The sequence below is a fragment of the Phacochoerus africanus genome, chromosome 1 (assembly GCF_016906955.1).
Source record: "Phacochoerus africanus isolate WHEZ1 chromosome 1, ROS_Pafr_v1, whole genome shotgun sequence".
Classification (NCBI taxonomy): domain Eukaryota; kingdom Metazoa; phylum Chordata; class Mammalia; order Artiodactyla; family Suidae; genus Phacochoerus; species Phacochoerus africanus.
In genome coordinates, this window is record NC_062544.1 from 159,664,743 (window position 1) to 159,679,889 (window position 15,147).

General features: G+C 41.8%; 1 protein-coding gene across 4 annotated transcripts; it reads left to right on the forward strand.

The window, feature by feature from the left end:
* The first annotated feature begins 579 nt into the window (after positions 1-579).
* FAIM (Fas apoptotic inhibitory molecule) lies at positions 580-15,069 on the forward strand. Of its 4 annotated transcripts, XM_047783287.1 has the most exons (6): positions 580-828; positions 5,258-5,316; positions 7,329-7,461; positions 7,821-8,049; positions 10,801-10,850; positions 14,620-15,069. In XM_047783287.1, the coding sequence occupies exons 2-6, from the start codon at positions 5,273-5,275 to the stop codon at positions 14,764-14,766; spliced, it is 603 nt and encodes a 200-aa protein (XP_047639243.1). In that variant the 5' UTR covers positions 580-828; positions 5,258-5,272; the 3' UTR covers positions 14,767-15,069. The 4 variants fall into 4 exon arrangements, with proteins under 4 accessions (XP_047639243.1, XP_047639261.1, XP_047639252.1 ...); XM_047783305.1 differs by lacking the exon at positions 5,258-5,316 and having other exon boundaries at positions 590-828; XM_047783296.1 differs by lacking the exons at positions 580-828; positions 5,258-5,316 and adding an exon at positions 914-990.
* Positions 15,070-15,147: the final 78 nt, after the last annotated feature.

Sequence of the window (15,147 nt, forward strand, 5' to 3'; positions counted from 1 at the left end):
ATTTTGTTGCTGGGCCTACTCTTTAGCAGATGTGTGGAGGTACAAGAGCTGGAGAGACCATGGTCCCTGCCTTCAGGGATCTAGGTCTAAGTTGCACCTTTAGCAAAGATCACACAAACACTTGCACACCTCAAAGGGAACTGAGGAGAATTACAGGTGTTGCAAGTCTTCGGGGCCAGGACGATTTTCCTTAAGAAACGATATTTGAAGACCAATCTCAACAACAAAATGGAGGTTAATTAAGGGAAGAAGCGGGCAAGAACGGGCAAAGAGCATCTGCAGAGGCCCTGGGACGAGAAGGGCCTTGCATCATTTAGGGGTTAAATGAAGCCAGGTGAAGCAAGAGCAAGATCATATATAGGGCCTCATTCCCCCCACCCGCCAGGAGTTTTGCTCTTTAAAGGAGTAACCAGAGCCTTACTGGGTTTCAAGGAGCGAATGCCTTGATCAGATTTCCCAGCCCGGCGGCTTCAGAGCAGGCAGGGTCTGTTTTCTGCCCACCTAGTTAACTAACCCCAGCGTCCGGCCATTGCCGGCTATCAGCTGGTTCTTACCGCTGAGTCTCGGGAGAGGGTGAGGGCGCTAAGCTGGCCGCGGGGCCAGCGGGCGGGGGTTGGGTCGCTGCGCGGGGAGGCGGGCAACGGCCTGCGCGAGGCACCCCCGGGGACCTGAAGCGCGACAGAGTCGGCGCTCTCGGGACTCTGGCCTGCCGAGCTCTCGCTCGCTTCTGCGGAGGCTGCGTCGGGTTCTTGGCGAAGGGACAAGGCCCCGCGGCCTAAGTGGCCGAGTCGGAGAAACCCACGGGTACCCGCGGCGCTCGGAGCACAGGTGAGCCCCGCGGCCCAGGTGGGGCGGCCCGGCCGGACCGGAAGCCCCCGCGCGTACCCCCCGCGGCCCCCGCTGCGTCGCGGGCAGTCGCCGTCTCCAGGCGGCGGCGGGAGCCAGCGCGCCGAGCGGTGGGTGGCGTCCCCGTGGCGGTGCGATCCCGCGGTGAGACCCGGGCCCTGGCGTCTCGCGGTGGGTGGCGGGGAGACCCGGGCAGGCGGCGGGGCACCCGGTCCTCGCCAGGCCTTGAGAACCGCGACTCCGGCCTCTTCCCGACTATAAATTCATATTTGTTGCCGTCGGGAAAGTGGAGCCGAAAAGCACAAGGAAGGAAGTGCAGGAACCAAGTCCCCACTCCTGGAAGTCACCGGGTTAACATTAAGGCGTATTTCTTTCCAGTCTCTTTCCTCTTATAAACATGAGCAGGCTGTATTTTTGCAGAACCTGTATCATAAAGGGCTGCAGCTAGGCTTCTTTGTCCTAGTACATCCCATGTGTCTGCCTGTGGCTTTTAATGTTTTCCTCCATCCTTTTTATTGGCCGCGCAAGACTGCATCGGTGTGAGCCAGGGTGACCGCTCCTGGCCCCGGCCCCGAGTGGCAGGACCATGATTTACTTAATGGATTATCTTCCTGATGGCCAACATACAGGTGGTTTTCAGTTCTTAGCTATTTTGAAAAGCAGTTCATTGAGTACAGTTCCATCTAGGGGTTTAGAGCATGATTATTTGTTTAGAGTGAATCCCTTGTAATGCTTGTGGTGTCCCTGGCTCAGAAAAGTTATTCTCATTTGGGGGCCTCGCATTTGGGAATAAGTGGTTCACACCTTGCTGGACTTCACAGTGCCTCACAAGGGATCAAGGGGACAGCTTCAACACATCTTTGTTTTGCCTTGTGGCTGGCTTCACGTAGAGCTTTTGCTGGGAAGGGAACTCTGAGTACATTAGCAATTTTAAAAATGATTTAGGTTTAACTTGGATAAACCACTACAGTCTCCAATATGATTAAACCTAAGTTAAAGCAAAATTCAAGCTGGCGTTAGACAGTGGAAATGTTTTAATGTTTAAGTCATACTCGGAAACATGGATGTTGTGTTGCTAGGGAAGGGATTTCGATACTGCACTGATATGTCACTCAGAAAGCTTCTTTGAGGAGTTCCAGTCAGGGTGCAGCAGAAATTAATCCAACTAGGAACCATGGGTTAAGGATCTGGCATTGCTGTGAACTGTGGTGTAGTTTGCAGACACAGCTTGGAGCTGGTGTTGCTATGGCTGTGGTGTAGGCTGGCAGTTGTCACTCTGATTTGACCCCTAGCCTGGGAACCTCCATATGCCACAGGTGCAGACCTAAAAAGCAAAAGCTTTCTTTGAAACAAAGTTTCAAGTGAGTGACATAGTCCTTATCAGTGAAAGTAAATGGCATTTGTGTTTCCATCCTTTTCATTTACATTTTTCAAAGTTCGTGTTGAAATAGAGGGAATTTTTCTTTGTAATGATCATTTTCCAGTTTGGTCACATGATCCTGATAATTAAATGTACATGTAAGAGTTTAAAAATGACAGTGGCTTAATTCCTTTCTCCCAAGCTGTAAAGCAGGGCCTTCCCTGGCCTTCCCACCCATTTGGATCCTTTCTCTGAGGGCCCATTGTGTTTTTAACTGCGTCTCTTTCCAAGGACAATCCCATGGCTGTGCTGTAATCATCTTTTGGTCTCTCCAGAGTCTCTTACTTTGAGCTTAGTGCCCAGGTCACTGCCTGGCGTGTATGCAGCTGATGACTATGAGCATGGTGGATACATCTAGAATATGACATGTGTTTATTAAGTCCAATTTGTAACTTGGGGATCTGTGTGTGATAGATATTTCTCATTATTCAAATGACTGAGGTAGAAATCAGGGACAGAGACAGCTGTGATCATCTCTTATAGGTTTAATCATATTTCAGGAAACACTACTAGCCCGGCACCGGGGTCTTTTTTTTTTTTTTTTTTAATAATAACTGTCTAGGTATTAATCATATACTATACAATTCACCATTTAAAGGGTACAATCTAATGGTGGTTTGTGGTGTTTTTGTGTATTACAATATTAGTTTAAGTTGTAAAATATAAATGACAAAATTTGCCATTCTTAAATGTAAAATTCAGTGGCAGTAAGTACATTCATGATGTGGAATAACCAGTATTTCCAAAACTTTTGCAACACCTTAAACTGACACTCCATAAATAAATGTTGAATGTACGAATAAATGTTTAATAGTTGAGGGGAAAAATTTTTTTTACATGATCTTGATTTCTAACCTCCCTTCTAATTTGTTTTATACTTTATATGAAATATTATTATGATTAAGATGGACCATGCCTGGGAGTTCCTATCGTGGCTTAGCAGAAACAAATCTGACTATTATCTATAAGGATGAAGGTTCCGTCACTGGCCTTGCTCAGTAGGTTAAGGATCTGACATTGCCATGAGTTGTGGCGTAGGTTGCAGACATGGCTCAGATCTAGTGTTGCTATGGCTGTGTCATAGGCCAGCGGCTACAGCTCCAATTCGAATCCTAGCCTGGGAACCTCTATATGCCGCCAGTGTGGTCCTAAAAAGACAAAACAAAACAAAACAAACCACACAGATGGTACCATGCCTTATCTTAGTGTGATAATATTTAAGGTTCCTTTTAATGTGAAACTGGATAATTCTTTCAAGTTTGAATGCTGAAATACTGAACTTTCTGGAGTCTCTAAAAGTTGTAGAGCAAAATTTGAGTATTATCCAAAGTCTACTCTGATTTGCAAAGGATGCTTATCCAAGTTTATATTATGCTATTTGGCTTCCTCTATTGCTGTCTATTCTCTTTGCTTTTATAGTTGCAGGATACCCTCCACTTTCCTGGGAGATACCCTAGGAGATATTTTTAAAACTAGAAAAATCCACAGATATATAAGGTATTAAAAAAAGAAGAGATTTATTTTAGATACAAAGTGTTTTGAACCTAGTTTTAATTCTAAAATTGTTAGTTTTCCTTTGCCCATTGCATTGCTTTTATGGATGCTAAGCTCTTCTTTAATGTCTTTTTAAAAACAGTTTGTGGGAGTTCCCATTGTGGCTCAGCAGGTTATGAACCTGACTAGTATCCATGAGGATGTGGGTTTGATCCCTGGTCTGGCTCAGTGGGTTAAACATTCAGTGTTGTTCCAAGTTGCCGTGTAGGCTGCAAATACAGCTCAGACCTGGTGTTGCTGTAGCTGTGGCATAGGCCAGCTGTATAGCTGTGAGCTGTGGTGTAGGTCACAGACGAGGCTTGAATCCCACATTGCTGTGGCTGTGCTTTAGGTCGGCAGCTGCAGCTCCGGTTTGCCCCCTAGCCTGGGAACTTCCATATGCTGCAGCTATGCCACAAGTATGGCCCTAAAAAAAAAACAAAAAGAAAAAGCGGTTTGTGGCTTCTAGCTGTTTCCAGTTTAAAAAAGTTGACAAATCTCCCATTTTTACAAGGAGAAAGCATCCTTGAACATTTATAAGGCAAAGGCTAGACGAGAGTAGATCTTAGGAGCAAAAGATATTTGAACTTATTTTTCAATAGGTTTGACAGAGGTACAACTGCTACTCCCAAATTCTTAAATGTGGAGGGTTTCCTATGCATGTGAGTATTGTGTGTGCTTCTAATTGCAGTAAAACTTAATTAGCATTACAGCCCAGATTCTGTTTAGTTAATTACACAGGAGTTTTGAACTCTAGTTGGGCACCTCTAGTGACCTGAGCAAACCATGTAACTTTTGTGGATTCATTATTGGCAATAGTAAAATAAGTGGGCTTGAGTAAGTGGGCAAATTAAGTTTGTTCTAGCTAACTAGCTTCGTAAAGCAAACTAACATATCCCTGGCTGCTTCCTGCAAGCTCAACATTTCTCTGAAGTTATCCTAAAAAAATTTTAAACTTACATATTCCACAATAATATAGCTTTCTAAAATTTAATATGAAGATTGCATTTTAAATTTTTTATCACCCTGTAACATTGATGCTTCCAGAGGATGCATTCTGTTTATCTTGGAGTTTTATGTATTCCCTGACCTACTGCCTCATACCCTTGGGGCTTCTTCTCAGTTTGAGAAGCACGGGACCCAGAGGAGCTCTAGGTCTCTTTCAGCTCTGACGTGGTATGATCCTTGAAGTAAACTAGAGTCTATTCTCTAGTTTTAGGAAATTATAAATCCATAACAGGAAAAATGTGGCTAATTTGCATGATTTAACTTCTTTCCCTGAAAATTAGAGATTGCAATTCTATTGTATGTAAAAGCTGTTTCATCAGAAACTGCATGCAATTTAAGAAAAGGATTGCAAAGTTAGAAAAATCCTTTGCACATGTCATCTTTGTTGCTCTCAATCTTTCTTTGCTGCAATTCTGCTTTTTTCTTTCCTGGCCGCTAATTGGATTAAAGACTGTTTTGCCAGCCATGGCATCTGGAGATGACAGTCCTATCTTTGAAGATGACGAAAGGTAAATGTTTTATTTTACAATAAAACTGGCTTATGAATCTTCCAAGATGGTTTTAATCCTTCAGAAGAGTATTTATCCTGGCTACTTTTTAAGGACATGTTTTATAATATTGCAGAATGCATAGTTTTGCTTTTCTGTGATTTTTGAGCAAGGGTGGCATGCTGGTGGTCACCACTACCCTGGCATCCTTTCCCACAGAACTGGATATAAGGTCTCCAGATCTCTCTCAGGACAAAGTTCTTGGCAATCACTTTAAAATGATATAAAACCTGTTTCCCATCTCTGATTTAAAGCATACAAGGGAGATTCAAGTGAATGAAGTGTAGGATGTAGTGAAGAGAACAGACTCTGGAGCCAAGAGTGCTAAGTTTAAATCCCACCTGCCCGGAGTTCCTTTCATGGCTTACTGGTTAACGAACCCAATTAGGATCCATGAGGATGCAGGTTCAATCCCTGGCCTTGCTCAGTGGGTTACAGATCCAGCATTACTGTGAGCTGTGGTGTAGGTCACCTGTGTTGCTGTGGCTGTGGTATAGGCTGGCAGCTTAGCTCCAATTCAACCCCTAGCCTGGGAACTTCCATATGCCTCAAGTGCGGCCCTAAAAAGCAAAAAAATAAATAAATAAAGTAAATCCCATCTGCCATACTGTCGTTGTGACCTTAGACAAACAGTCTCTCTGATCCTCAGTTTCCTCATTTATATACAGAGATGATAATAGTAGCCCTCTCATGGTGAGAATTCTTTGAGTTAATGTGTCAAGCCCTTAGAAGAGTGACTGGCACACAGTAAATACTGAATAACCGTTAGCTATGATCATTACTGTAAGAAATGTTACTTCTCCCAAAGCAAAAAATCTCTATCAATATCAAAATATTGCTTATATATTATATATGCATTATATATAATATGTTAGTCATGTAGGATACATATATGATATATTTTATATCAAAATATCAATATAGGAAGTTCCCACGTGGTGGATTAAGGAAGGATCTAGTGTTGCTGCAGCTACGGCTCAGGTCGCACCTACTATTCAGGTTGAATCCCTGCTCTGGGAACTTCTACATGCTGAAGGTGCAGCCAAAAAAAAAAAAAATACATATAAAAATATTGTTTAGGAGTTCCTGTTGTGGCTCAGCAGGTTATGAAACTGACTAGTATCCATAAGGATGCAGGTTCAATCCCTGGCTTCACTCAGTGGGTTAAGGATCCAGCATCACCGTGAGCTGTCGTGTGGTTTGCAGATGCAGCTAGGATCTGGCGTTGCTATGGCTGTGGTGTAGGCCAGCAGATGCAGCTCTAATTCGACCCCTAGCCCAGGAACTTCCATATGCTGCAGGTGCGGCCCTAAAAAGGAGGAAAAAAAAAAAAATATATATATATATATATATGTAAATTGTGCCAGAAACTTGACGAAACAGAAATCCTTTACATTTTAAATAAGATTTCTTGTAATAATAACAAGTGTATTATCTTCCATAACATTTTAATCTCTATTATAGGACAGTTCTTTCATGACTTTTCTTTTTCTCAGTCTTTGTATTACAAATTAGAACCTTTTTTGTTAAAACAAATCCCTAGTTATTGGTTTAAGTATGAAAGGTTTTGAAAATTCTTGCTTTAGAATGATTGGATCTGAAAAAGAGAAACTAAAATTAAATACTTATTTTATAAATGACAGGAGGGAGAATTAGAAACTTTTCCTGACCTTTCCAAGCATTATTCTGTGGCTTAGCTTAGAATACTATTGTGGATCAACTAATTGATTCTTAATCCTATTAATATTAAGGTGACTTTGTTTGGAATTATCCGACCATACCCATATATAGTAATTTCATCTTAAAAGAAGAATGCATAAGATAGAGAAGATAGTTACATGTATTGTAAGTAGACTTTCTTAGGTAATATCACTTAAATATTTAAAAAATCTGATGTTTTCTTCTTGGAAGGATTAATTGGTTATTCTGTTACTGCATTGCCCTATTGTAATTGCTTAATTTTATTTCCTTAGCCCTCCTTATAGCCTGGAAAAAATGACAGATCTCGTAGCCGTTTGGGATGTTGCTTTAAGTGATGGAGTTCATAAGATTGAATTTGAACATGGGACCACATCAGGCAAAAGAGTGGTATATGTAGATGGGAAGGTAGGGGAAAAAAATGTTACTTTGTAAATGTAATGTACAGAGAAGCCTGATTTTGTTAATGTAGATTCTTCATATGTGAATTTAAGGCTTTTCTCCTACAGTGGTTATCTTTTTTATATTTTGGCCTATATCACTTTGATGTACAAAGAAAACTAATAATAGTTATGGAATTTATAGTCTGTAACACATAATATTTAAACTTGAAAATGCCTTTATTTTCTAAAACCCTTGCATCATGAAGTAATAAAATTACATATAAATAGCATTATCATTTGTTCCCTTTAATTATATTATTTCTAAAGTTAAATATTAAATTTTTTCCACTTGTGTATTTTTAACTTTTGTATTTTATTACTTAGGAAGAGATAAGAAAAGAATGGATGTTCAAATTAGTGGGCAAAGAAACCTTCTGTGTTGGAGCTGCAAAGACAAAAGCAACCATAAATATAGATGCTGTCAGTGGTTTTGCTTATGAATATACTCTGGAAATTAATGGGAAGAGTCTCAAGAAGTATATGGAGAGCAGATCAAAAACCACCAACACTTGGGTACTGCAGTTGGATAATGAGGACTTTAGAGTTGTGTTGGGTAAGTAAGAGCAGTTTCTGCAGAATTTATTGGCTTTTTTTATGGTGGCCATTTAAGTAGTTCCTCTAACTGTCCAGACCTTTTATGGGAACTTTGAATAGGAGAGAGTGTAAGTGCAGGTGTATTTCTCATATGTCCTGTGGGAATGAAGCATTCATTGAATCGACTGATTAATATATAAAATATATGAAAGCCAGCTTTTATAGTGGTGGATTTGAGGATGGTTAAAAAAAAGAAATGTGACCTAGACATTTGTTGTTATTTGATATTTCTCTTTAAAAGCATGTCTAAGGGCCATTGGAAATTTAAAATCCATCATTGGGAAGGGGATTTTTCTCTAGGTGGCGGTAGGTTTAGGACTTTGCAGATCATAATCATCAAAGTAAGTTCCACATAAAGTAAATCAAAAATAAAAATTAGGGAGTTCCCATTGTGGCACAGTGGACACGAATCTGACTAATAACCATGAGGATACAGGTTTGATCCCTGGCCTTGCTCAGTGGGTTAAGGATCCGGTGTTGCTGTAAGCTGCAGTGTAGGTCACAGACATGGCTTGGGTCCTGCCTTGCTGTGGCTGTGGCTGTGGGCAGCAGTTCAACCCCTAGCCTGGGAACCTCCATATTCTGCAGGTGTGGTCCTAAAAAAAAATAAAAAATAAAATAAAATAAAAAGTAGGCCATTGGTCTTTCAGCTAAGTTCTGTTGTCACAGATTGGTCTGTGTTCTGTTTCTATTGGGTTTACAAAACTTGCAAGACAAATATTTACTAGTTACTACCTTTTCTCTCTTCTGGTTTACTCCTTGTATTTCCTGCTTCTCATATCACTGAGTTAAGACTATTTAGATCATCTTGTTGATTCATTGATTCATTTATTTGGATAATATTGAGTGCCTCCTAAGCGGCAGTTAATGTACCTGAGGATACACAGATAAAGACACTTTGCCGATACCTTTAAAGTGGCTAGTCTTGGGGCTGTCGGGACAGTCTGCAGTCTAAATGAATGCTAGCAAATAGCTTTAAAAAAATGTTTTTAAAGAATGAAATATGTTTATCAAGTATTAAATGCACATAGTTGAAAAAAAGAAGAAACTAATAACTCTCGTATAGTTTATTAACTGAGGAAGCTGGGTCAGTTTTTCTTGAGTTTGCTGTGGTCTGGATTTTATTGATTGCATTCCTCTGTTTTTCTGACTTTAATATTTCCTGTAAATTGGTAGCTGACTCTACAGAACTGGTTGAATGTAGATGTATTGGAAGGGAGCTTTGGCAGCTTCCGTCTGAGGGGTCCTGGGGCCCAGACTGCTGTAGCCCTTTCAGACCCCTCCATGCTTCTCCCACACTCCATCCACTGTCAGGATGTGGAAAACCCCCTTCTGGTCCAGATGCTCTTCACATCTGCCCCCCTCCCCCCCCAGATGTTTGGTTAGAACTGGGGCTGCTGTTTGGGGATTCTTTCGTCTATCTTGTTGCTTCCTTCTGCACAGTTGCCTGTGGTTTCATTTATGGCTTCTGGATTAGCGATGATGTTGAGAGGCATGTAAATAATAGCTATTATAGAAAATCTGAGTACATGCACATACATGCTCAGTAGGCCTACTAAACAGAATTCTACTTGTCACCACCATTGGGGTTTATTTTAACATGGTGTGCCCTGATCGTGTCTGGATGAGCTGGGTTTCCCATCAACTGGTCGAGGATGCTTCCTAGACAGGATGCCATTGGGGTGATCCCTCCCGTATCACATGGGCCCCTCTGGCTCAGCTCCAAGTCCTCTCTGGACTTTCTTTTTTTTTTTTTTGTCTTTTTTGCTATTTCTTGGGCCGCTCCCACGGCACATGGAGGTTCCCAGGCTAGGGGTCGAATCGGAGCTGTAACCACCGGCCTACGCCAGAGCCACAGCAACTCAGGATCTGAGCCGCGTCTGCAACCTACACCACAGCTCACGGCAATGCCGGATCGTTAACCCACTGAGCAAGGGCAGGGACCAAACCCACAACCTCATGGTTCCTAGTTGGATTCATTAACCACTGCGCCACGACGGGAACTCCTGGACTTTCTAAATAATGCTTCCATCTCGAGGTGCAGGGAGTAAAAAATCTTGTTCCTGGTGTCGACAGCTTGTCAGCATACAGGCTTCTCGGCCTTGACCTCTAGGCACATTTGACCCCTGGACCCCTCATGCATACCCAGGTCCCTCTTCTCTGTCTCCATTATGACACCCAAAGCTCGTATGACACCCAAATTTTTATTGGGATCACAATTTTCTCTTAAAAGACTGGTTTCATTTTGATTTTGTCTGAATGAAGAATAAACACAATTGCTTCAAAGTTAGAAGAGTTTCAGAGTTCCCATCGTGGCGCAGTGGTTAACGAATCCGACTAGGAACCATGAGGTTGCGGGTTCGGTCCCTGCCCTTGCTCAGTGGGTTAACGATCCGGTGTTGCCGTGAGCTGTGGTGTAGGTCGCAGACGCGGCTCGGATCCCGCGTTGCTGTGGCTCTGGTGTAGGCCGGTGGCTACAGCTCCGATTGGACCCCTAGCCTGGGAACCTCCATATGCCACATGGGAGTGGCCCTAGAAATAGCAAAAAGACAAAAAAAAACCAAAAAACAAAAAACAAAGTTAGAAGAGTTTCAAAGCCATGAAAGTTAGTGGAATTTTCGAAATCCAGGTTTTCAATCTTTTAAAATAATAGAGTTAACTTTATCTTTAAATCATAGATAGTAATTTTTTCAATCTGTTGCTTTTACAGAAAAAGACACTATGGATGTCTGGTGCAATGGTAAAAAAATGGAGACGGCAGTAAGTTGACCTTTTGACTACTCTCCGCATGTGCAAAAAAAAAAAGAGTTGAAACATTGCTGTGTTTCCTTATTATGGAGATTTTATAATTAATGAAGATCCTCTTGGTTAAAAACAAAGAAGAGATGAAGTACTGTCCAAAATCTGAAGACCTTTCCTGGGCAGTGCCTGGGGCGGTGGGAGTTTGTCATGACTGGTACCAACCTCACGTTCTACCTTTCCTCTCCTGGACCGGGCTCTGTCCTACAAAGAGTTCTCACATTTAAAAAATTCCTCCCCAGAGGTTGCATCCTCCTGTGTTTATCTATGTGAAAGTGGTGCTTTATACACCACTGTTTCTCAAACTTGCCTGCATAGAATCAGCTGGGATCTTGTTAAAATGCATATACTAACATGTCCTTGGCTGATGCCAGAGCTGCGGGTCCACAGGTTGCACCTCTGAATAGAAAGCCTCTACAGCATACCCTCAAAGAAGATGGTACTTTTCTAAAAGCGAAAGTGGTGAAAAGAAGTGATGCACACAACATCAGATGACACCCAGACAGACAGGAAGGGGCACCGTCACAAACCCCAGAAGACAAGTGGAATTTGTAGACTAGCAGTGCCAGGAGGCTCCCCCACTCTGTAGCTGAGCACAAATAAATCCCCAGTGTGTTGGGCTTTAGCTGCCAACTGTTTGCACCGCTATGACTGTGGTGGGGTGAAGACGGGTGAATTTTTCAAGTGGGAAGGAAGCACAGCATAGGGAGGAAGTGAAGCAGAGACAGTCTTGGACAGCAGGGGGTGTGGGACTAGGAGCTGAAATCACTGAGTGGAAACTCCCCTGTTTATGAGGTCAGCTGGCAAGCTGGGGGTGTACCATCACTGGGATCTCCTCTCATGCTGGCTTTGGACATGAACTCCAGGGCTGGAGATCTAGGCTCTTTTTCCCCTGGCACGTTTTAGCTAGTTTGCACGTAGTTGCTGTCGTAATCTCCCTTATCTGTTACGAGTCTGGGAAGGTCAGGAGATGTGCTTGGAGGGAAGGTCTAGGATGAATTTCTTCAGCAGACTAGAGAGAACCCTCTTGGTCTTATAGCTAGCTGCTTTTAAGGAAGTGCCCAAGCCAGAAATCCAAAGTTAGAAAGATGAATGCTTTTCTGTTTCTTAATCCTGTATTAATTTTTTTGACTTTTTAGGGCCGCACCCACGGCATATGGAGGTTTCCAGGCTAGGGGTCCAATTGGAGCTTTAGCTGCCGGCCTACACCACAGCCACAGCAACAGCAGTGCCAGATCCAAGGCGTGTCTGCAACCTACACTGCAGCTCATGGCAATTCAGGATCCTTAACCCACTGAGTGAGGCCAGGAATTGAACCCGAGTCTTCAGGAATAGTAGGTTCATTAACCACTGAACCATGACGGGAACTCCCTGGTATTAATTTTTGAAAGGAAGTTTAACCAAGGCTTGCTCAAACTTGATCCTCAGAGCTCAAGCCACCCTCCGAGTTAAATCCACCCATGGAGACTTTTATGTAGAGAGGCTTGGAGAGCTCTTCAGTATTTTATGGCCCCTTTTCACCAGCTTCAGTTACCACTAACATGGATGGGGTACCTACTGTTTGCCCAATGCCACACCTGGTGGGCCTTCCCGTGCTTTCTTTCCTACCCTGAAATTCTCTAGCTGGAGACTCAGCAGTTTAGGATCACATTCCTTCCCATCCTCCAGGAATTCTGCAGTGCAAATGAAAAGAGAATGCTATTTTAAGAATGTAGTTGTAAATAAGTTGAAAATAATATCCATTTACAAGGTCATTGCACCTTGGCAATTGATGAAGAAACACAAATGTTTGGACACTAGCTCTTTCTCAGCCAGTTGCCTCCTCATTGTAACTATAACCTAGTTTGCAGGGTGGTTTTGGCAGCTGCATATCTGGGCAGCCTTCCCCAGCACAGTGCACACCTGCTCATTGTGCCTGTGCGTTACTGCTTATTTTCTCCATTTCCTTTTCATCTCAAAGCATCATGACCAAGATGATTATATATCTGTCAAATTGCTATGAAGCTACTTACAGGGATTGCCTTATTCAACCCTCGCCCTCCCCTCTAAATTGATTTTTACGGAAGTATGATCTAAAGGCTTTTTCAAAGCTCAGTGTAAAAAAAAGGTGAAAAGAACACACTGGACTCTAGGAAAGCACCCCCGATCCTTATGGTGGTCACTACACCTCAGTGTTGGCCAGATTCCTTGCCTGACGCCTCCTGTGCCTTCTTTGGTTAGATAATGTTAGCTACAAGGCCTTGTTCTGTCTACTTTGGCTGCCAGGAAGCTCAGAGCCAAGTTGTAGGTCTGAAGGTGCTTCCTTTGCTTTCTGGCATAATTTCTTTTTATCCCTATCTAAGCCTCCTGTTCTTCCTTCTCTGTACTATCTTGGCCTGTCTTTTTACTCTAGATCAGTATCGTTCAATGGAAATATAATATGAGCCACAGATGGGAGCTTCATATGTAACTTTTCTAGTAGCCAGATTTTAAAAGTTTTAAGGTGAAGTTTATCTTAATAAAAATTTGATTTAAACCAGTAATAATAGTATTTAACATGTAATAAATATAAAGTTTCTAGTTATTTACACTCTTTAAAATTTTTTTATGGCTGCACCCACGGCATATGGAAGTTCCCAGGCTAGGGATTGAATCCGAGCTGCAGCTGCCACCTATAGCACAGCTGCAGCAATGTTGGATCTTTAACCCACTGTGCAGAACCGGGGATCAAACCCGTGCCTCTGCAGTGACCCAAGCCACTGCAGTCAGATTCTTAACACACTGTGCCACAGAGGGAGCTCCTTGTTTTACTTTGTTTCATTCTAAGTCTTCCAAATCCAATGTTTATTTTATACTTAAACAATATATCTCACTTCAGATTCACCACGTTTTATGCGTAATTGCCATGTGCAGCTACTGTACTGGGCAGAGCAAGTCTAGACTTAGTAGTGTTTGGTATTTATTATAAGCAACCTATACCCTGGAGAATCAGATTTTCAGGATGGTTACATCCCTTACTGAAGGGGGCCTTCAGCAAGTTATTTAACCACTCTGTGCCTCAATTTCCTCATATATAAAATGTGGATAATAATCATACTGCAGTCAGGAGTTCCCATCGTGGCACAGCAGAAATGAATCCAATTGGGAACCATTAGGTTGCAGATTTGATCCCTGGCCTCGCTCAGTGGGTTAAGGATCCGGTGTTGCCGTGAGCTGTGGTGTAGGTCGCAGATGTGGCTCGGATCTGGTGTTGCTGTGGCTGTGGTATAGGCCGGCAGCAACAGCTTCGATTTGACCCCTAGCCTGGGAACCTCCATATGCTGCGGGTGCAGCCCTAAAAAGCAAAAATAAATAAATAACCATACTGCAATCAGCTTATTATGAAGATACAATGAAATAATGCATGTAAATCATTTTCATATAGAATAAATCACAATGCTATCAGGTTTATCATTTTTACTTCTGAAAAGTCTATATTGTCTACATAGAATATGTTATAGACAGCCATGTGTCCTTTTTTTCCCCTCTGAAACTGAAGATTCTTGAAGATTATACAGAGTACAAAGTAAGAAACTTTCAATTCTTAACAGAGATATTAAAGTATCTAAATACAGGCATCTAACTTTAATTTTGCAAAGCTTAACATTGAACTAGTATGTGCTTCATTATACTACCCTTTTTAGGTGGTGTTAATGCTCTAGACAGATAAATACTTCTGGAACACTAACTCCTCCTTCTTTTGTTTGCCTAGGGCGAGTTTGTAGATGATGGGACTGAAACTCACTTCAGTATTGGGAACCATGACTGTTACATAAAAGCCGTCAGTAGTGGGAAGCGGAAAGAAGGGATTATTCATACACTCATTGTGGATAATAGAGAAATCGCAGAAATTCCTTAATGACTTCACATTAATGAATTTTAATCTTAAGAAGTAAAGATCAAGACTTTTAAATTACTGTGGTAATTAAATATGTCCAGTATGTACTTTTCAGTACATTTAGTTGCCATGTTTTTATTTTTTAATTACTTGAAACTGTAGTGTTCCAAGGGTCAGGAAAAAAAATTATGTATCATAAGAATTGCAGTTTATTTTATAAATAATGTAAAATGTTCTAAAGTTAAATGGAAAATAAGTTGTGGACCAAAATCACTAATGTTTTACAAGAGCAACTTTTACTATAATAAATACTATAAAACACAATTGGTATGGCTTGATTAGTGTTTCTAAAAATGGTGGCTTTGTCTATTTTTAACCTACGCAGATAGGTTATCTCTCTAG